Source organism: Adiantum capillus-veneris, chromosome 12 (assembly GCF_014529385.1).
Source record: "Adiantum capillus-veneris isolate H3 chromosome 12, ASM1452938v2, whole genome shotgun sequence".
Classification (NCBI taxonomy): domain Eukaryota; kingdom Viridiplantae; phylum Streptophyta; class Polypodiopsida; order Polypodiales; family Pteridaceae; genus Adiantum; species Adiantum capillus-veneris.
In genome coordinates, this window is record NC_140942.1 from 25378249 (window position 1) to 25401652 (window position 23404).

Here is a 23404-nt window from a genome sequence, read left to right on the forward strand (position 1 = left end):
ACCATGAGCTACCAATTTGTACCAAAAGCTTTCAGTTAGTACCAAAAGCATTATGAATACACCCAAGAAAAAGATAAACTATTCTAACATAACCAAATTAAAACTACCAAAAAAACCTTGTTAGATCCACGCCATAAACTACTAAAGCATAACCAAAAACTACCAAAAGCATACAGTAAGGGTTTAGTGGTACTAGCAGCACATTTAAAACTACCAAAACTCTCAAAATAGCAAAATTACACAACTACCAAACGTCTAATAACAACATGATAGAAGATACCAAAACAAAGAAGTAGAGCCACAAAGACCCAAAAGATACCAGTATGAATAGAAACTACCAAAATAGCATAGAAAAAATTCAAAAAATCTACCTGAAGCTACCAATTTACCTAAAATATGCAACTACCATACAAAAGCAAGAGGACCAGACATTGACAAAACTACCAAAGCAAGATTTATAGATACCAAAAAATACCAAGAGCTTTCACAAATACGACAAACTACCAAAGGATTTCAAAACTGTCAGACCTACAGAATCTACCAATACTCAAAAAATAAACCGAAGTACCAGAAAATGCCATAAACCACCAAATGTATTAGACCTAGCAAGGCAACATGTTGGGAGAAGAGGGGGAGATTGACCGCTTAAAATATTCAACATAAGCTTTCAAGCAATCACCATCAAACTGTCCACCTCTTCTTCCAATTTCCAAGCACGCACACACCTAGACTCTGACACACACACACACACACAGTAAACATAGAATTGACATAGACAAACTTGTAAGAGATGGAGACTCGATTAGAGAGTACACAACAAATAACCATAGCTTAAGAGAGTAGAGAAGAGAATCTGCAAGAGAAAGGCCTAAATCTGGTGCTGATTAATCCTCGAACCTGATGCTCTAATACCACTGTTGGGAGAAGAGGGGGAGATCGACAGCTTAAAAAATTCAACATAAGCTTTCAAGCAATCACCATCAAACTGTCCACCTCTTCTTCCAATTTCGAAGCACACACACACCTAGACTATGACACACACACACACACACACACAGTAAACATAGAATTGACATAGACAAACTTGTAAGAGAGTGTAAGATATGGAGACTAGATTAGAGAGTACACAGCAAATAACCATAGCTTAAGAGAGTAGAGAAGAGAATCTGCAAGGGAAAGGCCTAAATTAGCCCCAAACTCCACGACACCTCTCTTGTGGAGTTGGTATTTAATATATTATTTTGAGTTTAAGGTGCCAAAAATTGAGGCCCCTCTTTTACAACCACTTTACTTATGAGTGAAGCTCATTAGTTCTTGCATGACCCATAAGGGGAGTTCCCACTACAACTATTTACAGAGCCATAATGGCTTATTGAAATGATGTTCTAAGATACTGTGAAAATATAAATTGGCCAAGAGTAATTGCCGTCGCCTCTTCATCAATTCCCCGCATTCTACTCTACAAAATCATCATCAACTCAATTAGTAAAATAAATAGACAGCACATAATTAACCATTACGCCCAGCTATCCCAATTGCAGTTAACCACTACAACAGGAGGGTGCCCAGTCTCGTAACATCCCTCCCACCAGGGATAGCAATTGTCCTCAGTTGCTCAATAGAGAAATCAATTGGACCGTGAGTGATGGAAAGTGTGGAGAAGGTCGGGAAAGTTGTGAAAAACTTTTCAGGCATCCATTTGGCATTTTCTCTAGGGTGGCCCTTGAAAGTCAAAAGGTAATAGTTATAAACCATTCCAGTACATGTAGTGGTGGTCTCATGGTCAACTATTTTGTCAGGGGTGAGTTGCTCTTCTTGGTCTAGAAGTGAAGGTGGGTCTTCATAAATGTGGTATGTAGGTAGGGGTCCTCGGAATGGACGTAAAAGACTAATGTGAAAGGCATTGTGAGTGTGCCAATGTGCAGGTAGGTCTAAACGAAAAGAAACATCATTAATGACAACTGAAATTTTGAAAGGTCCATAAAAACGAGGAGCAAGCTTAACAAAGACATTAGTATCAACACTTTTGATCCTTTGTTTTTCGATGCGAAGTAAAACATGATCACCTTCTTTGAATTGGTGTGCCTTGCGGTGCTTGTTAGCATGCTTGGTGTAAAGTTCTTGTGAGTGTTTAATGGAAGAATGCACACTTGCATAAATATCATGAAAGTCAGTAGTGAAATCATCAGTGGCAGGCACAACATTTGAAATACGTGAAGCAGGAGTAGGAAGTGAGTGACCATATACAATTTCAAATGGAGATTTACCCGTGGCAGTGTGAGTGGTGTTGTTGTATGCAAATTGCAAAATATGTAGGTAGTCATCCCATTTCTTAGGTTGAGAGGAAACATAAGCCTTTAACAAGTCAATACTAGTATGGTTGGTGACTTCGGTTTGACCATTAGATTCAGAATGGAATGCAGAAGTGAAGTCAAGTGTAGTGCCAAGATTTTCAAATACAGTAGTCCAAAAAGCACTACAAAATTTTGAGTCTTGATCAGAAATAATCACTTTAGGTAAACCATGATGTGGAAAAGTAGTCTTCAGAAACAAAAGTGCAGCTTGATGTGCTGTGAGTGTTTTCTTACATGGAACAAAGTACGCTTGTTTAGAGAAACGATCAATAATAGTCCATATCATGTCATGTTTGTGCGTTGGGAGTGGGAAACCAGTAACAAAATCCATGGAAATATGTTCCCAAGGTCTTTCAGGAATGGGGAGAGGGTGTAAAAGTCTCAATTTCTTACCTATAGCTGCTTTGATTTTTTGACAAATCAAACAAGTTGACACATATTGTTTAACATCCATTCTCATATTAGGCCAATAGAAATCACGACATAAATTTTGAAAAGTTGCAGCAAATCCTCTATGTCCAGCATAAGGTGGTTTGTGCAATTCTTCAATAATTAATGTACGAAAAGGTTTAGTCACACACAATTTTTGTTTGAAATAAAGGAAGTTTTCTTGAATAGTGTATTCAAGAAATGCGTGTACAGAATTATCAAGCATGTGCAACCATGTCGTTTTGAAGTCATCATCATGTGCATAAGTGTCAGGCATAGTGTCAAAGGAAGTTCTCGTAATGGTTGATAGATGATTAAGTGAGGGTCTTCTACTCAAAGCATCAGCTACAACGTTTTCTTTACAAGGTTGGTATTGAATGTTGGGCTGGAAACTTTGAATAAAAGCGGCCCACTTAATATGTCTATCATCTATTAAGGACTGAGAAAGTAAATATTTGATACTTTGTTGATCAGTTTTAATGATCAAGTCAGTACCCATTACATAGTGTTTCCACATTTTCAATGCATGTACCACAGTAGTCAACTCTTTATCATAAGTACTGAACTTTGTTTCAGATGGTTTGAATTTACGACTTTCGAAAGAAATTGGATGGTTATCTTGCATAAGGACTACACCGATACCTTTCCCACTAGCATCAGTGACTACCACAAAGAATGGTCTTTCAAAATTAGGCAATTGCAATATAGGTGCATTCGTCAAAGCATGTTTAAGTGCATTAAATGAGCTTTGTTGCAAATCAATCCATTCATAAGGCGTGTTTTTCTTCAATAAGAGAGTCAAATAATGTGCTTTGTAAGCAAAATTACGAACAAATTTCTTGTAATAGCTAGAAAGACCAATAAAAGATCGGAGCTCATGAAAGTTTCTGGGTCTAGGCCAGGATTGAATGGCTTCAATTTTCTTTGGATTGACATGTATTCCCTTACCCGATACAATATGTCCCAAATATTCAATTTCAGATTGGAAAAATGAACTCTTTTCAGGATTCAAATACAAGTGATTTTGTGCAAGCAGATCAAATACACGTGTTAAATGCTGCTTATGCTCTGCTTCAGATTTACTGAATACCAAAATGTCATTAAAAAATACAATCACAAAATCCTGATGGTTAATGAAAATTCGATTCATCATGCGTGTGAATGTAGCTGGTGCATTTGTCAAACCAAATGGCATGACAAGAAATTCATAATGTCCAGTTTGTGTTCTGAAAGCAGTTTTGTAGACATCATGTTCAAACATTTTGACTTGGTGATATCCTGATTTAAGGTCAATTTTGCTAAAGATGTGTGCTCCTTTCAGTTTGTCTAGTAGATCATCCACTCTAGGAATAGGAAACCTATTCTTAATGGTGATCTTGTTTAAAGCCCTGTAGTCAATACACATACGAAAGGTTCCATTTTTCTTCTTGACAAGAAGTACTAGAGCTCCGTATACTGAACTACTAGGTTGTATTAGGCCTCGGTCAAGTAAATCAGTGATTTGAGTTTGTATTTCCCTGTGTGCGGTAGGATTTACACGATAAGGTGCTCTACAAGGAGGTTCACTACCCGGTATGATGTCAATTTTGTGGTCTTCGGGGCGTGATGGTGGAATTCCAGGTGGCAGATCATGCATGAAACAATCTTTAAATTGTGAGATAAATTCATCATGTGTGGAATGACGTGAAGTTTTAGTTTCAGCAGAAATTTGATTTACCAATACTAGATACGTTTTCCCCTGTTTTTGAATTGCTCGTTTGGCTTGAGTGTGGGAGAGAAGTGGAAATTTTTGTTGTGCCAGTGTTGCTTGGATGGAGAAAGTTTTATTATTATGACTGAGAGACATTGTACGTGTTTTATAATTAATCAACGGGTCAAATTCATGACGAAATGGCATTCCCAAAATCATATCAAGACCATGCAATGGTGCTACCAAAAATGTATGTTCTTGTGTGAATTCACCAATGCAAACTTCAACAGTGACTTGAGTTTTACAATTAAAACGTTGATTATTAAAAATATTTTTGACCTTATGAGGTGATGAAATTTCAGAGAGTGATAGTTGCTGTGCCAATCGTGTGGAAATGAAATCATGGCTACTACCGTCATCTAGTAGAATGGTGACATTTTCATCCTTAACAGTGCCTTGCACTTTAAACAAAGTGTGAGGAGATATAGGAGTACCTGAGGATGTGTTGTCATCGTTATCATAATCAGGATCATATCCCTCACTGTAGTTAACTTCCACTTCGTTGTCGTCAGGTATAGCATCTTCGATGAGGTTAAGAGTAGCTCCGTTGGGGCGGTTGTTGTTGAAGGGTTTTTGATTTGAATTTCTTTTGACTCCATTGGAATGGCTATTGGATTGACCATTGCCCTTAGCATGACCATTTGGGCACTTGTCTGCATAGTGACCATATTGAAAGCATTTAAAACACTTCACCTATTTGTTACCATTAGAATTTGGAGGAGAACGCTGGTTGAAAGGATGTTGGTTGCCTCATTGCTGAGTGTTGTTGTGGTTGTTGCTCGTCTGAGGTTGAGCAGTGGTAGGAGGATTGTCAAATCTTCGTCTTTTGAAAAAGGTACGGCTTTGGTGTTTGCTTCTGTCAAAGTTAGGAGAAAAAGGAGGTCTCTTGTTGCGGTTAGTGTTAGCAGGTTGATCAGTGTGAGAGGAATGTCCACCTTTCTTCTTTTCTGCATTGAGAGCCAAATCAATGGCCTTTGACAGAGAATCTGGTTCGAACATATCTACCTCAGCACTAATTTGTAGTGCCAAGCCTGATATGTACTTTCGTTTCAATTTCCTGCGACTAACATGTTCAATAGCTTGCAATTGAATTAGACAATTCCAAAAATGGTTAGTGTAACCCTGTACATCTTTATTTCTACCCTGTCGAATTAAATCCCATTGACGTCGTGCCTTAGCTTTGTACTGTGTGGGCAAAAATTGGGGTAAAAACACTTTTTTAAATGCATTCCATGTGCGTGGTCTGCTTCCATGTTGTTTGGTGGCATTCCACCACAATGCAGCGTTGCTAGTGAGATGATTGGATGCACACTTTACCATTTCACGCTCGGGAAAGTCTTCATCATGAAAATAGTCATCTAGTTGACTAACCCATGCTAGAACCGTGCTAGCATCTTTAATACCATCAAAATCTTTGAAAGTGAAGGCTTTTCTGCTAATTTTGTTTTTCTTGGGTGCCGGTGCAGATTTGGTGCGTGCAGAATGCAATAATTTATCTTCAAGTTCTTGCCTTCGCATGCGTTCATATGTGAGTGACTACTACAAATTTTGAAGTTGCTCTGCAATCGTGGGAGCATGAGGAAGATGTGCCATGATTGCGTGCTTTCCTTTTTTTGTATTTAATAAATAATTAAATGGTAATGCTTTTAAAAAAAAATCTATTGATATTCACAGATGCAATATGCGGAATAAAATAAAATAAATAACAGAAATGTAATGTACTTAGCTGAGAAAAAGCGGTGGAGTCCAGTCCAAAATGGTGATGCGCTAGGAAATTGCCAGAGAGTAGACAGTCCGACGATGCGTCACCGAGCTAGTTGAATTTGTAGCATCCGGTCTCCCTTATCCTCCCGAAATAAAATAACAATTTGGCAAGTAATTTGGCAGATCCATTGAGTTAGTCGATGTCAAGGAGGAATTAAGTTAAAAATTCAACTATTTCCATTCCAAGATGTGTGGCAATTGTTGGAAGTTTTAGTGCCAATGTCGTCCCGTCGACTTCTTGCAAGACAATTGCCCTTTGGAAGTGGATGGAGCCCGATCAGGTTGGAAGAGCAGGCGAGTGAGGAAGAGGGAGAGAATGGAGATATATATATATATATATTTAGGGGCAATGGCGGTCGGTCAAGAACCTCAAGCCCGGGGGGGTGAATTGTCCATTAGCTAGGAATGCAATGGCCGGCCAACTTGCAGGCGGCCTACTTTTTTTTTGTTGGTTTTTAACCACACCTTTAAGTAAAGGTGTGTGTGTGAACTGGTGGATGGTGAGGAAGAACAACGACAGCAACGCGAGCAAGGCGGGAGTGATGGCGGCTTCTGCGGTCACTTTCAGCTTGTATGCAGGAAGGGAAAGCGACTCAGCTGCCTAGGGTGCCCCTACCGAGAGTATGAGTTTCGGTTTTGGTGATGGTAGGCTGTGGGTCTTGTATGCATGCAAGAACTCGTTCCCATGCAGCTCTTCGTGAAGGAAACGCAGCTGTCAAAATTACAGCTATGACTCCTTTGCATGGAGGATATTGCCGAGAAAGCTTAGATTAGCCGGAGCACTTGATGACCACATTACTTTGGTCTTCCTCTGGAAATCTTTCAAGAGTCGCCTCCTTGCCGATTCTCTTTACCCAATTCAACTTGTCTTTCAAAGTCGTAATTGAAGCTTCTCGATTACTTTCAATTCCGAGTAGGTTCACCTTCTCGTCCGTATCTTCAAATATACTCAAGATTAGCTAATGCTTGAATTTAGCTGTTGAACATACCCATTCTTGATCGTCCTGAAGTGGAAACTAGAAGCCGGTTGCCAATGAGTTGCCGATTGGCTGACAATTGATGTCCAAGCAAAATTTCTTTTGCAAATTCGATCAATTAGTTTTGGAATTGCCACAAATCCTTGAATCTTTGAATTGCAAGGTTGATGAATTGCAATTGAAATTTTGTCGATTAGAGGAACTCCTTCTTAAAACTAAAATCTGGTGCTGATTAATCCTCGAACCTGATGCTCTGATACCACTGTTGGGAGAAGAGGGGGAGATCGACAGCTTAAAAAATTCAACATAAGCTTTCAAGCAATCACCATCAAACTGTCCACCTCTTCTTCCAATTTCGAAGCACACACACACCTAGACTATGACACACACACACACACACACACAGTAAACATAGAATTGACATAGACAAACTTGTAAGAGAGTGTAAGATATGGAGACTAGATTAGAGAGTACACAGCAAATAACCATAGCTTAAGAGAGTAGAGAAGAGAATCTGCAAGGGAAAGGCCTAAATTAGCCCCAAACTCCACGACACCTCTCTTGTGGAGTTGGTATTTAATATATTATTTTGAGTTTAAGGTGCCAAAAATTGAGGCCCCTCTTTTACAACCACTTTACTTATGAGTGAAGCTCATTAGTTCTTGCATGACCCATAAGGGGAGTTCCCACTACAACTATTTACAAAGCCATAATGGCTTATTGAAATGATGTTCTAAGATACTGTGCAAATATAAATTGGCCAAGATTAATTGCCGTCGCCTCTTCATCAATTCCCCTCATTCCACTCTACAAAATCATCATCAACTCAATTAGTAAAATAAATAGACAACACATAATTAACCATTACGCCCAGCTATCCCAATTGCAGCTAACCACTACAACAGGAGGGTGCCCAGTCTCGTAACACAACAACAAACATAAGTTATTAGGAAGTTGCCAAATATACCAGAACCACTTTCTCAAGACATTGATGTCAATAATTACTTGTTGGAGATCAACTTCCTTCTCAAGCTTCTTCATGTCGTCATTGTTTCCAATTCAGTGAAGCATGCGTTGACTGGCTCCCAAATCAGCCTCCACCTCTTTGATGTCCTCATCATTGCAAGGGTTTTCCTACTTTAGTTTTGCAAGCTGCAGTTCATAGTACTCCATGTCATCTTTTATCCGGTTCACAATAGCATCGGAACCCTCCGCTCTCAACAAAGTTTCCTTGTTCTACTATAGAGATGATTCCAACTCTTTCAACGTAGCGGATGCAGCTGCACATGTCTGAGGCACTCCCTCAACAATACTTTCTAGGTCTGTAACATAGTCAGGTGTCTCTACGTAATGCTATGGGGGGTCTACATATGTATAGAGATTACTACCACTTTGCGTAAGACAAGGCTTCTTAATAGATTGATGGGTGTCCTTCGTGGGAGGCAGCATTTTCCCTTCTCGAAGTATTGACCTTTCGCTCCAACCCTCCCAAGCGGCTCGCACACATGCTGAGTACATTCTCTCCAAACCTCGCCCATGCAACCTTATGGCTCACAGGGTCCTTTGTTGCCGCATGGAAATTCTCGAAAGCAAAGCAGCGTGCAAACTTTGTAGTGATCTCCCCACAAGTTGGAGGGGCTTGGTATACCTTATGGAACAAGAACCTGCAATCTTCAACCAGTCTCTGCTGCACATGATTCAAGTAAACCTTGTAGTGTTGCTTGAAAAGAGCCATCCATTGGTCATCAGGGAGGTCTTTTTCTGTAAGATCCTCTCGAAGCACACCCTCCATGCTCAGACCATACTCCTTATGAAGCTCTTTGGCTGTATAGCAAAACTTGGTCAAAAGAGGGTATCCCTCCATTTTGTTTTTACCTGCAATGTGGAAACATGTTTCAATAATGCAAAACTCAATACAGGGATTTTGAGCTGCTCTTTAGCACACGGATGATCTTGCCAATGCAAAAGTTAAAACTGAGCAGTACCAAAACTGTAAAGTACCAAATTTGGTACTGTAAAGCTGTAAAGTACCTCAGTTTAAATGTTAACCTTCACTACCCTACTGAGGTTTAATTTTTTTTTTTATAGGTCATAGCGCATATGCTTGCATGCATGCAATGAAAAAAAAATGTAGAGCACTCAAGATACCATACACACGCTTGCATGCATGCAATTTAACAAGAAAAAAGATTGACCATCTCAAAACCTCAACCCCTCATTTGAATGACAATTGCTATCTTTCATGAAAGAAAAACCATGTAGACATGATGCAAAGGATGAACACCAACCTCTGGACTTTGTAGATGATCGAATCTCATCCTCGCCAAAAAGCGCCCAAGACTTAGTTGATTTCTCCACAGAGAAGTCCCCCTTGCTAGCTCTCGTGTTTGGGGTGTTGATGCTCCGAGGAGATTTTGTACTTGTGAGGGGGGACCTTGCATCCGTGGTCCTAGGCTTTTTCCCCTTTTTTGTTGATGCCTTGGCAGCAGATTTCCTTGTAGGCGTCCTCATAGTCGTGATGGTGCACAACCGGAGACCTCGCTAGCTGCACAAGAAAATAAAGAATGTGCTTCCCATGAGAGAGGTGCAAAGCCTATGCTCCAAAAGGCTTGACAAAGGTGGTCTATGAGAGAGGTGTAGAGCTGCTGCAAGGTGCAAGGTGCAGTGACTGAAGCGGGACAGAGAGTGGCAGTCGTCACGCACACGAGTGCAAATGTGCAACTCCCATCCATAATTGCACCCATGTTTTCTTTGAAAGGAGTGGTGTTTCAAATTTTAATTCCGACTCTCTCTCAAAAAAATAATAATAAATTTCCTCCTAAATTTACTCCACAAAAAAGGTTCGCTGCAAAACAACATGGAAATATGTAGAAGTATCAACTAGGTAGGAACAAAACAGGTCCCTTTTTTGTACCACCAATGCATGCTTTCAATCATATTTAGAATCGGGATCAGAGCAGATTTAGCGTTGCTCTAGTTCAATTTGAACAAACTTGACATAGATTATGCCAATCGTGTGACTTCAAACCAATAAGCTTCCCTTCCTTTGTGAATGCTGTCCGGAGTGAGTGCATTTCCCATGTGGACATACGCATAGATCAAATTACCCCTTTCACATTGAATTCTTGTTGTCCAGTCAAGATCGATGGTGCTTTAGGCAGCTTTATCGATCCCTCATTTGCAGTCTGTGGCTAGTATTTCTTCATAGGACTAGCCTCCCTAAGGTCAATTTTGGCTCCCAATGTATCTTTCTTGCCGACGATAAGATGTTCCCACAACAGATTACCCACATTCTTGAATATGTGCATTCGATCCAACAAGTGATTGATCTTGAGTCTTTGCCAGTATGGCAACTCATACCATAGAGAGAATCTCTTCATCCTGGGGGGTAGACTATCTTCACACATCTCCTTCTGCTCTACTCATGCTCGAGCAGACATCTTTGTTGGTTTGCTTCCCAAGAAACCCTCTCGTAACTCGTGATTTTTGGAAGATGGGCTCCATGAACTTCGTAGATTTTCTTCTTGAGTGAGGGCACTCGACGTGCATTAAATATGGGGCCACATGTGGCACATGCATTGTAACCACTTTTCTGAAGCCCAGTACCCATACACATGACAATAAATCAACTGAATCCGTGTACCCATACACATAACAATAAACCCTGTCATCACAGGGGTTTGAGTCTCACCTGAGCATTATGCTAGCCCAGGATACTCATGCATTGTCCACATTAGAATGCCTCTGATCAAAGCATTGCGCTGATCTATATGTCAGCTCATATCCATCACTTTTATGACTATCCCCAATTGTTGCAGCTCTTCCAATAGTGGACAAAGATACACATCCATGTTCTTCATGTTATAGCGCCCTGACACAATCAAGCTTTAAAATCGATGCCCCTTATTAGTTGCCAACCATAGGGGGATGTTTAAGTTGACAATGACAACTGGCCATACACTGTATGTCGATCTCAGACCATATTTATTCCATCCATCGCCAGTCCGAGGCGCAGATTTCAAGCTTCCCTAGCAAAATCCGACCACATGTTATCAATACGTTTCCATGCTGCACAATCTGCAGGGATCCGTAGCACACCATCTGAAGATTTGTTCTCCTCATGCCATGTTGCTAGAGCAGCCATGGACTTGCATTCAAAGAAATCCTTGATGCGAGGCAATAGAGCAAAATGTCATATCCTTCTGCAAAACTTTTTGTCCGTGGAGATCCGTTCAATATCTCTTGGAATCACATTTTGGACATTTTTTCATGTTACATATTCCCCTTGAAAAGAATGTAGTCATTAGGATAAGTGTGAATGGAATTGTAATCCATCCCTAGGGTTTGCAAGATCTTTCTTGCATCCTCTATGGAATCTGGCATCACATTATGAAATGGCAAAATGCGCTCCTTTATCAATCTTCATAGAGAAAGACAATAACATCTCTCGTAATTTGGTACAATATACATAAATAGTTTTCTTTTTGAAGTCAACACATTGCAAGAGATTATCTAAAAAGTTATGTGACACTAGTGTCACTCCATCCAGACTTTGACTGCATGTTAAGAAGAACCGGGAGTGCCTTCAATTTGACGCTCGTGCTTCATCATACAAGGGAGTGTCGGCCACACGTTTCATGTCATCACAGACGAGCCTTTTCTAATCCATGATTGTCTTGATCATTTTATCGATCTTGGGCTCAAACATAGCCTGGTTGGAAATGTGCTCTGCATGGTTGCCCTCCAAGGTCGAAGAGGCTGTATTTTGTGGCTTGACATATTCTCCTTGAGTAAAGCACATGTGAACACGTCTATTAGGTTGCAGTATTGCTGCTTGTTGGCCAACATCATAGTCTGATGAGTTGTAATTGGCAAAATCTCGATCTATAATAGATGGGTAAACTTGCCAAACTCGTGAACCTGTTGCAAAGAAACACACCTTGTTTGCTGCACATCATGTTTGCATTGCGAGATAGGCGTCTCGGTCAAACTACCCCACATCATCGTCAATACTAATGACTGTGAATACCTTGAACCCTAAATTTAACATAAATTAACTCTTTCTCTCTTTCACTCTCTCTCCTCTCTCTCTCTATCTAGTACCAATCAACCATAAATCACACTGTAAACTACCTCACATTATCTAACCATGCCTGATCCTTGCACACCTCAGTCTAGAGGTGCATGGATATCAAGACCACCGGGTTATAATCTCTCCTGTATAGAGATTACTACCACTTTTCATAAGACAAGGCTTCTGAATAGATGACGGGTGGCCTCCGTGGGAGGCACCGTTTTCCCTTCTCCAAGTTTTGAACTTTCGATCTGTTGGAATTAGGGTTGCAGAGAAACACACACAGCTTGGAGAAGACGAAGGAAGCTCAAGAAACACAATAGAGAGTGTGTTACTTAGTGTGCAATGGAAAGATAGATAGCCCTAGAGTGATGGGCGTATATACAATGCACGGGGGAAAAAACCTCCTAAAGAGGGAAAAAATGCCACGGCGGTCCTAGTGTGTTCACACACATCACTACCACATGTATATGGTAACAAATCCCCCCTGGAGTGATGCGGTGAACGAGAGCTGGCACATGAGTAAAGGGAAGTGCCATGCCCTGAGGACAGGATCAGTCCACAAAGGGGAGTAAGCCCAAAGCTTTGCGGAAAGCTTCAAGCTTCTCACGAGACAATGCCTTTGTGAAAAGATCTGCAAGGTTGTCCTGTGTTGGCACATAAGCCAAGCTGATCTCTCCTGCTGAGAGCCTCTCCCTGACATAGTGGTAATGCACCTCAATGTGCTTTGTGCGACCATGAAAAACTGGGTTCCTCGCAACTGCCAATGCGCTCTGACTGTCAATGTAGATAGTGTTGGCAGTGTCCTGTCCAATACCCAAGTCAGCCATAAGGCGTCTGAGCCATACACACTCAACCGTAGCTGTGAAGACTGCCCTGTACTCAGCCTCACAACTCGAAGTGGCCACAGTAGGTTGCTTCTTGCTCAACCATGATATACATGAACTGCCAAGCATGAAACAAAAACCACTTGTGGACACTTGCGTGTCAAAACAACCAGCCCAATCTGAGTCCGAAAAAGCATGTAAGTCTGGCGGCAATGATCCCCCCTTGGGATAAAACAAGCCAAGATGTAAAGTGCCACTAAGGTAGCGGAAAATCCTCTTGACAGCCTGCCAATGCTTAGACCCTGGGCTATGCATAAATCTGCTGACCTGCGAGACTGCAAACTGAATATCTGGCCTGGTGTTGCATACATAAATGAGGCAGCCAACAGCAGTTTGGTAAAGAGTGACATCAGCAGGATCGCCAGCATCATGTAGACTCAACTTCAAACCTGTTTCCATGGGAGTGGCAATAGGTTTGCAATCCTCAAGTCCAAACTTACATAGCAATGTCTCTATGTAACTTTTCTGACACAAGGCAATACCACCATCACACTGCTTAAACTGTATACCCAAGTAATGATGCAACAGCCCCAAATCTTTCATCTTGAAAGTAGCATTCAAATCAGCCTTAAATTCAGCAATATGTCTCTCATTTGGTCCAGTGATCAGCAAATCATCAACATAAAGAACCACAATGAGAAATACATCATCCTCACGCTTTACATACAATGTGCTTTCTGTTGGACTGTTACGAAAGCCTCGTTTAACCAAATGAGTGTCAGCTTTCTCATACCAAGCACGAGGAGATTGCTTCAACCCATACAAAGCCTTCTTACATTTGCACACTTTGTCCTCTTGTCCTTTTATGACAAAACCGCGAGGCTGCGTTACATAAACTTCCCCAAATATGTCACGATTCAAGAAAGCAGTAACAATGTCTGATTGATGTACATCCCAACCAAAATGAGCTGCCAATGCACATAGAAAACGCATAGTAGTCATACGACAAGTGGGAGCAAAAGTCTCTTCATAATCTATGCCTTTTTGTTGTGCATAACCCTTTGCAACAAGTCGAGCCTTATGGCAATCGATCTCACCATCCGGCTTGCGTTTCAACTTGTAAACCCACTTTGTACCAATGGCCTTTTTGCCAGGAGGCAAATCACATAAAGTCCATGTGTCATTCTCTATAAGTGCATCATATTCTGATTTCATGGCAGCAATCCAATTTTCTGAATTCTGTGCTTCATCAAAAGACAAAGGCTCCTCAACATCATGTAAACTAGACACAGCCAAAGCATAACAATCTGATGCATAAGATGCATGGCGAGAGCCTGAACGAGTACGACTAGATAAAGGTGCATCCAATTTACTGTCACGCAAAGTGTGCACCAGCCATTTTGGCATACCTCTAGCCTGCTCATTTTCAGCCCTTTCCTCATCAAGTACATCATGTATACCTGCATCAGTAATAGGCTGTTCTAAAACATTTTCAGAAACCCCCATAGGCTGTACATTTGCCTCATTGGAACTTACATTCGTATTTCCACCACTGAAAAGAGGCAACAAAGTGTCATAAATGTCCTGTGAGCTTACATTACTGTCTCTAGTACATGACAACAAGGGCTGAACAGAGTCTTCCACAAACACTACATCCCGTGAAACCAGAATACGTTTTGTTTGCGGATGATACAACCTGTAACCTTTGCTTTCAGCACTATAACCAACAAAAATACATTTGACAGCCTTATCATCCAATTTTCTGCGCTGCACTTGTGGCACCAAAGCATATGCCAAACAGCCAAAAACACGCATGTGCTCAATAGAAGGTTTTCTATCATGCCATGCTTCATATGGAGTAATAGACTGCAAAGCTTTCGTAGGACACCTGTTAAGTACATAAGTGGCACACATGATGGCCTCAAGCCAAAAAGAATGCGGCAAAGCTTGACTTTTGACCATACATCGTGCCATTTCCGTTAGTGACCTGTTTTTCCTCTCAGCAACACCATTTTGCTGAGGTGTATAAGGCACTGTACATTGGTGTTTTATCCCACGACTAGCCAGAAATGCATTAAATTCATGAGACATATACTCCCCCCCTCGATCGGAACGGAGGGTGCCCATAGTACATTTTGAGACATTTTCAGCCATAGCCAAAAATTGTTTGAAGCACATAAAAACTTCGGACTTCGCTTTAAGCGGAAATACCCATGCATGCCTGGAGTAATCATCAATGAAAGTCACGAAGTACAGGTAATTGCCCAAGGACGGAGTTTGCATGGGCCCACAAACATCACTATGCACAAGCTGCAACCTGCATGTGGCCCTAACTGAACCATCCTTTGGAAACTTAGAACGCTGCATTTTACCCAGAATACAGGCTTCACAAACATGTTTGACAGGTGCTTCAAGAGGCGGCAAAGAAGCAACCATATCAGATTTCTGCAAACGCAGCAAACTGGCAAAATTCAGATGACCAAAACGTGCATGCCAAAGTTTTGCATCTGAAATAGCCCTTGAATCTGCAACAGCATTTGCAAAATTTTGTCCACACTTGTCATACAAAGTGAGCTTATACAGCCCACGGCACAAAAGCCCAGATGCAACAATTTCATCACCAAAACTGAGATCATGAACTGTACATCTGTCATCCACAAATTTGACTACAAGTCCAAGTCTAGCAAGTGCGGATACAGACAAGAGATTCTTCTTGATCCCAGGTACATAAAGTGCATCAACAAGTGTGAAGGAACTGCCATTAGCAGCAGTGAGCACAATCTTTCCAACTCCTTGAACTGGATAAGAGGCGTTGTTGGCACAAGTGACTGAATTCCCATGAGGGACAGACTCGAGAGAGGTAAACAATTCACGATGTGAGGTAATGTGCTTTGTAGCACCACTGTCGAAATACCACACATGTGAATCTGCAGCAACTGACAAGCATGCATCATGGACAACAGGATTGTAAGTGCACTCTGCGCTAAAATCCCATTCTGCATCAACATCAGCATCACAATCTCCTTTCACAGAAGACTCAACAATGGCTGCATTTGTAGTGGAGCCAGCATTTGCAGTGGAACCACCCTCTTTCTTCTTAGCCTCTTTTGCCTTCAACTTAGGACACGACTTGATCAAGTGATCATTGGCTTTACAATAATGGCAACGCATCTTCTTTTTGCCCTTGTCACCAGAATTGCTAGACGAAGTGCTGCCAGCAGAAGCATTAGGAACAGAATTTTTGCCACTCGCAGCAGAACCATAAGAAGTGGCTGCATTACTGTTACCACCCTTTCTTTGAGAAGCAATAAAAGCCTGTTCAACTGCACGCTGCCTAGTCCTTTTTTTTCTAGAAAGTGACTCTTGCAACAGCAATGTGCATAATGCATCAAACTTGACAACTTCAGGATTTCCTTGGGTCATCAGTCTCCAAGTACTAGCAAAAGTCTGGTAGGAATCTGGTAAGGCATCAAGAATAGTCTGCACAAGGGAACTGTCCGAAATGACTTCACCTGCAGAAATGAGTTGCTCATTGATATCCTTGACACTAGCAAGGAAAGTGTCCATATCATCTTCCTCATGCATAATCTTCGACTCTAGCTCTTTACGCAGCAAAGCAATTTTAGCCTCATTGCGGCTTGCATAAAGACCTGCTAGAATATCCCAAGCCTGTTTTGCAGATTTTGCTGAACGGATGTGAGGAATAATGGTGCGCTTCACAGACAACGCAATCAATGCATGAGCCTGCGCATCCTTAACATCCCAACGAGCTTGTTCTGTCGTAGGCAAAACAACTCTAACAGCTGCAATCCTTGCAGCAAGACCTGCAACATCCTCAACATCGCCTACATCTTCAGAACCAGGACGTACATCAATGCCCTGCACAATGTTCCAGACACCTTTTGACACAAGAACATGTTGCATCATATAAGCCCACATAGGGTAGTTGTCCCCATCCAACCTGTCCTCAGTAGCAAACATCTTGAACACATCTGTGTTGTTGTTGTCAGCCATGGTAAATGCTGCACCTGATGTGAAAACTGCCCGAAAATAGGAGAAATGGAGCGGGAACAACTTGTGCTATATAGCACAAACCGTAGAAGACTATAAGGCACCTGTTATGCAGAAAACGTCACTGACAAAAAATCTGCACAAAATGACGAAATAGCCTGTGCAGTACTGCCCGTAGTGGAAACGGAGGCCGAAATGAGCCCAAATCAAAATTCTGAGCAGATCAAGCTCTTCGAGCGAGCCCAAAATATTTGTCGACCTGCGAACGCTCGCCAAAGCTCACTGAAATCGGAGAAAGTGAGCAGGCGTGTGCTGGAGCAGCTGGCGACTAAGCCCGGGAGGACGTGACCTGCTCTGATACCAATTGTTGGAATTAGGGTTGCAGAGAAACACACACACCTTGGAGAAGACGAAGGAAGCTCAAGGCACACAATAGAGAGTGTGTTACTTAGTGTGCAATGGAAAGATAGATAGCCCTAGAGTGATGGGCGTATATACAATGCACGGGGGAAAAAACCTCCTAAAGAGGGAAAAAATGCCCCGGCGGTCCTAGTGTGTTCACACACATCACTACCACATGTATATGGTAACACGATCCAACCCTCCGAGGCGACTGGCACACATGCTGAGTACATTCTCTCCAAACCTTGCCCATGCAACCTTATGGCTCGCAGGGTCCTTTGTTGCCGCATGGAAATTCTTGAAAGCAAAGCAGCGTGAAAACTTTGTAGTAATCTCCCCACAAGATGGAGGGGCTTGGTATACCTTATAGAGCAAGAACCTGCAATCTTCAACCAGTCTGCTACACATGATTCAAGTAAACCTTCGCATTATTTTTGTAGCGTTGCTTGAAAACAACCATCCATTGTTCATCAGGGAGGTCTTCTTCCGTAAGATCCTTTTGAAGCACACCCGCCATGCTCAGACCATACTCCTTATGCAGCACTTTGGCTGTATAGCAAAACTTGGTCAAAAGAGGGTATCCCTCCATTTTGTTTTTACCTGCAATGTGGAAACACGTTTCAGTAATGCAAAACTCAACACAGGGATTTTGAGATGCTCTTTAGCAAATGGATGACTTTGCCAATGCAAAACTTAAAACTGAGCAATACCAAAACTATAAAGTACCAAATTTGGTACTGTAAAGCTGTTAAGTACCTCAATTTAATGTTAACCTTCACTACCCTACTGAGCTTTAATTTGTTTTTAGGTCATAGCGCATATGCTTGCATGCATGCAATGAAAAAAAATGAAGAGCACTCAAGATACCATACACACGCTTGCATGCATGCAATTTAACAAGAAAAAAGATTGACCGTCTCAAAACAATTGCTACCTTTAATGAAAGGAAAACCATGTAGACATGATGGAAAGGATGAACACCAACCTCTGGACTCTGTAGATGATTGAGTCTCATCCTCGCCATAAAGCACCCTAGACTTAGTTGATATCTCCACAGAGAAGTCCCCCTTGCTAGCTCTCGTGTTTGGGGTGTTGATGCTCCGAGGAGATTTTATACTTGTGAGGGGGGACCTTGCATCCATGGTCCTAGGCTTCTTCCCCTTTTTTGGTGATGCCTTGGCAGCAGGTTTCCTTGCAGGCATCCTCATAGTCGTGATGGTGCATAGACGGAGACCTTGCTAGCTGCACAACAAAATGTGCTTCCCGTGAGAGAGGTGCAAAGCCTATGCTCCAAAAGGCTTGACAAAGGTGCTATGTGAGAGAGGTGCAGAGCTGCTACAAGGTGCAGGGCGCAGTGACTGAAGCGGGACAGAGAGTGGCAGTCGTCGTCACGTCACAGAGTGCAAATGTGCAACTCCCATCCATAATTGCACCCACGTTTTCTTTGAAAGGAGTGGTGTTTCAAATTTTAATTCCGACTCTCTCTCAAAAAAAAAATTCCCTCCTAAATTTACTCCACAAAAAAGGCTCCCTCCAAAACAACATGGAAATATGTAGAAGTATCAACTATGTAGGAACAAAAAAGGTCCTTTTTTGTATCACCAATAATAAGATGTTGCAATTTTGGTTTGTTGAAAACTCGAGGTTGAAAATGCAATAAAAGGCTGTTTTGTTGCAAACACTCCTTGTTTTATCGATATGTAGATTGTAGGTGGAATGTAACAAGGCAATCATTTTCTTCTATCACTTTATAGATGTTGAAGTGCACACTAGAGAAAAATGTTGATTGTTTGATGATGATGTAGTCAACTCGTGGGAAAGAGCTCCTTAACTTCTTTGAAGTGTAGTGAGCCAAATTGAGTGATACAAAAGAACCATGGGCTGCATGTATATATCCCTTGCATTTGTAAGGGCTGGTTTGTGCAATATAGGTTATAATTGGGACAAAATACAATGTAAATGGTGGTGATTGTTTGTGCAAACCTCCACAATGCCATGATGTTCTCCTTTTCCAAATGTGATCGATGATTTTCTGTGAGATTACCGCTCAGTGTTGCTGAGTTGTAGAAGGTCGGCCACCAAACAACAGAAACGTCCTACAACATAAAACTTGGCGACACAAGTTTATGTATTCTTCGGAGTTCAAACTCTCTTGTTAGCTGATGCAGCCCTGCCCAAAGAAACGGTGTGCTCTAGTGGTGGATCAAGAGAACCAAGCTGCACAATGCTACATATGTGTGCAAGGAGCTTTGAGCAATAGACATTAGCTACTTTGGTGGCCTTGCAAAGGTTAATGCTTCCAGACAACCCCAAAAAATGCTTAGGATTTGGAGAAGCTACTGGATGGAGCTCTCTTGGTGACCTTAAAAGGGCCCAAAAAATGCTTTAGTTGTGTGGAGGGGTTCAAGGCGGTCTAGTCGCCGAATCGAACCCCCGTTCCCACAATTGAGAAGGGCTGTACTACAGTATTATCACGAAGCAACAGCGTACTCGTTCACCGTCTCTAGCTTCGGCATCCACGACTTGGACCTGCACATTACCTGCCTGCTGCCCACGCCCCCTACTTGCAACGGCCCATGCAGACTCGCCATCTCCAACTGCTTGACCGATCGGCTCTTCAGATTAACGAAGACGCCCTCGCCCAATATTGAGGCAATCTGCATAGCATCCGAAGCTGGTGGTGCAGGAAATGGGACTACTTTGCTTTGAGAGATGGCCGCACCTTTAGAAACCTGCCTTCCACTACACTTCCATGCGGCTTCCAGCTTTGCGAAGGCTGCCATTTCCTCCATTGAGAAGCGTGTGTTGCGTCTGTGCATAGGAAGCAGCAAGTACAATTCTGCAGCTTGCAATTCCTCGTCGGCAGACAGACCGCAGATGCGGCGCCCACAGCTGCCGCTCGCGGCAGCGCTCGAAAAGGAGCACACAAACTGCGCAGGAAATTCCATCATCGCCTCTGCGGCAGTAAGAGGGCCTTCCAGCCGCGATAGGGTGCCGGTCTCGCAGTTAAGGAACTTGATAAATCTGCACTCAGAATTAGCTGCAGCATGCAGGCGATTGGAAGCCGCAGGAGACATGCAAGCCAAGTGATTGCCCATGACCAGAAACCCTAATTGAAGCAGGCAAAGCGGGGAATTGGGGGGATAAGAAGAAGAAGAGAAGATGTGTATTGCTGAAATGATACTGCAGAACGAGCATCGTGCTATATAACGAGGAAATATGTCGCCCTATGACGGTTTCCACGCGGCCCTCATTTTGCCAGGAAATTTCCCTTGCAAAGTTCAAACCAGCCTTTCCCTAGAAAACATATTCCGACAAGTCCACTCGCAGGATGTCTCCTCGCACTTTCCCTTGAATCCCTTCTCCAACCAGCGGCGGCAGGAGCCCTGCCAACATAACAAAGTCTCCACATTCAATCAATCACTCTTCTCTTTTGAGGAGTGGGGGTTTGATTTTGAGGAGTGGGGGTTTGATGAGAGCTTGGGTTCACACTTTCCCATTGGCCAATAGACTTTTCCACTAGCCCATATCAAGGATGACTTCACACTTGTCATGTGGAAAGGAAAAATTACTTAATATGGATATGAATTTATATAGAGTGGTCACTAATTTTTATATTCTCAATGCAAAAATTATGACTAAGTGGGTGGACTTGTGGACAGTGGCAACGGCAAGACGTTTGCAAGAGAGAGAAGCATGAAAACAAGCACATAGAGAAAAAAGGGCACTCCCAGTCAGGGTCTGGGAAACATTTTTTGTGGACCTGGCTTTGGAACCTTTTCACATGCATGTGAGCAGGCTAACTGTAATTTTGAGAGGGATAATCACACGAAAAATCTAATATTATAACTAAAAATTGTGTAATTTGATTCGGCTTGAGAACCTTCTTGCCCAAATTTGAGCCGGCTATTTTCATTTTGAACGGGCTTTGGATAAAGCGAACCTATCTTTTCCCGAGCCCTACCCCCAATGCATAAACACCTTGCATGTTTCCCAGATCTCATTAGTGCGGAGTGGATTCATGAGAGAATGACCGAAGCAAAAGCACGTGGAGAAGACATCAACAACAAAGAATGAGAGTATGCACGAGGTTGCGTACCAAAGGTAGAGTACTCATATATCTAAACTATATTGTAAATTTTTTTGTGTGTTATCTTTAATTTGTATTTGATAAAATATATTTTCTTATTTTGTAGTGCGTTTCCTTTAAGTACTCTATGTGGTCAAAGGATCGTCACATTCATACACGCCACATTGACGAACGTAGAACCACCATGGTCTAGACGACATGAGAATGGCCTCTACATAGGGGACTCTAGTGTGCATCACATAGGGAGGTATGACAATTTAGTTTTACCGTGCAAAGCCTCAAACTCCGCCATTCGGTGAGCACTTTGCCCTTTGCATCACTTGCAAGGAATTGCTTCATGATGGAAACTCACAAAGTTTTCCATGTCTTTGGGGCTTTGCCATTTCCACAAAGGCTAGCCCACCATTGATGAGCCGATTTTTGGAAGTACATAGCTACATGGTGTAGATAGGAGGACTCCATGAAGTCCTCGTCTCCAAAGGTCACATCAAATTGTTGAATGAAGGCCAATACTTTGTCGTTAGCACCAAAGGTGCCATCATAAGTAAGGAAAGAGATACTCTTTCCTCCCTTTTTGAACTTCTTGAGCTTTTGTGACCTTTGCCATGTAGGGTAAGATTTGCAATGTCTTTCCCTCTTGTATTCTCTAGGAGAATAACTATTGCTTTTGTCAAAAGAGGAGGAAGGTGAAGAAGAAGGAGAAGAGGGTGACCTCTTTCTTGTCCTTTTCTTCCTTTGTTTCCTCTTTTTTTTTTTGAAGTGATGAGGAGAAGGACTATGGGTTAACTGTTTCCTCTTGGGAGGAGTTGGCGACCGTTTAGTCCGCCGTCTTCGTGGAGCCACATCTTTGAAGGAACTTAAGGATTCATTACTTTCTTGTTCTTTGGATTCCTCCTCTCGTATGGGAGAGAGTCTTCTTTTGGGGGTCTCATCAAGAGGCCTCCTAAGCTCTCTCTCCTCTTGGAGGGGAAAGGAAATCCCATAAGCACGAAGTTATTGAGTAACCTTGCCTTGCAAAGCGGGGTTGTTGACCATAGCTTGTTGCAACCTAGTAACAAGATAATTAACAAACATGGGGGACATCATCATTAGCACCTTCATGTGAAAAATCAAAGTTATTAATGTTCATTCTACTCTCTTGGTTATTGTCAACCATGTTAATAAAACTTATGTGTTTACTTAATGTATGCTTTGGTAATTCAAAACCATTAGGAAGAAAATGGGGTTTAGGAGGGCCTCTTTATTTGGCAGTTTAAGGAAGTCAAACCTTTAGTATTAAGAAATTAATCAAAAGACAGCTTTTCAGTTCAAACAGAAAAAACGGCTAGTTTATTTGAGTTCAAAGTTTTCCCCTAAAATGGAATTTAAAATCTAGCGGGTAAAACCATATCATGTAGCATATCTATGGAAAGAGCTTGACGCGTAGATTGCACATCTATGATCTCCACACAAATCAAAGATCATATGTGGGAGTTATGGAAGGCCGAAAATCATAAAACTTTCCACCTCCTTTTTGGGAGGGAAGTGAATCCTTTGACCACTCTTACACATCTCTTACACACCCACCATTCTTGCACACACGACGTACACCTATTCATCAAAATGTTAATCACCTCCATAAGCTCATGGAAAATAAAGAGACCCTCCTACACCCCATCCTCTTCCTAATGCTTAGTTGGTACTCCTTTTGCCCTTTGAAAATAGGGACTTAAGTATCTACACCCAC

General features: G+C 42.0%; 1 protein-coding gene across 1 annotated transcript; it reads right to left on the minus strand.

Annotated features, from left to right (window-relative positions):
* Positions 1–19159: 19159 nt before the first annotated feature.
* On the minus strand, positions 19160–20767 carry LOC147445469 (uncharacterized). Its single transcript, XM_086524989.1, has one exon. It carries the CDS (start codon positions 20684–20686, stop codon positions 20060–20062), a length of 627 nt encoding a protein of 208 aa, XP_086381115.1. The 5' UTR covers positions 20687–20767; the 3' UTR covers positions 19160–20059.
* Between the last annotated feature and the right edge of the window lie 2637 nt (positions 20768–23404).

What these genes read in the sequence shown, in the direction of transcription:
- LOC147445469 (XM_086524989.1), bottom strand. Translation starts at nt 20,686, where the DNA reads ATGGGCAATCACTTGGCTTGCATGTCTCCTGCGGCTTCCAATCGCCTG.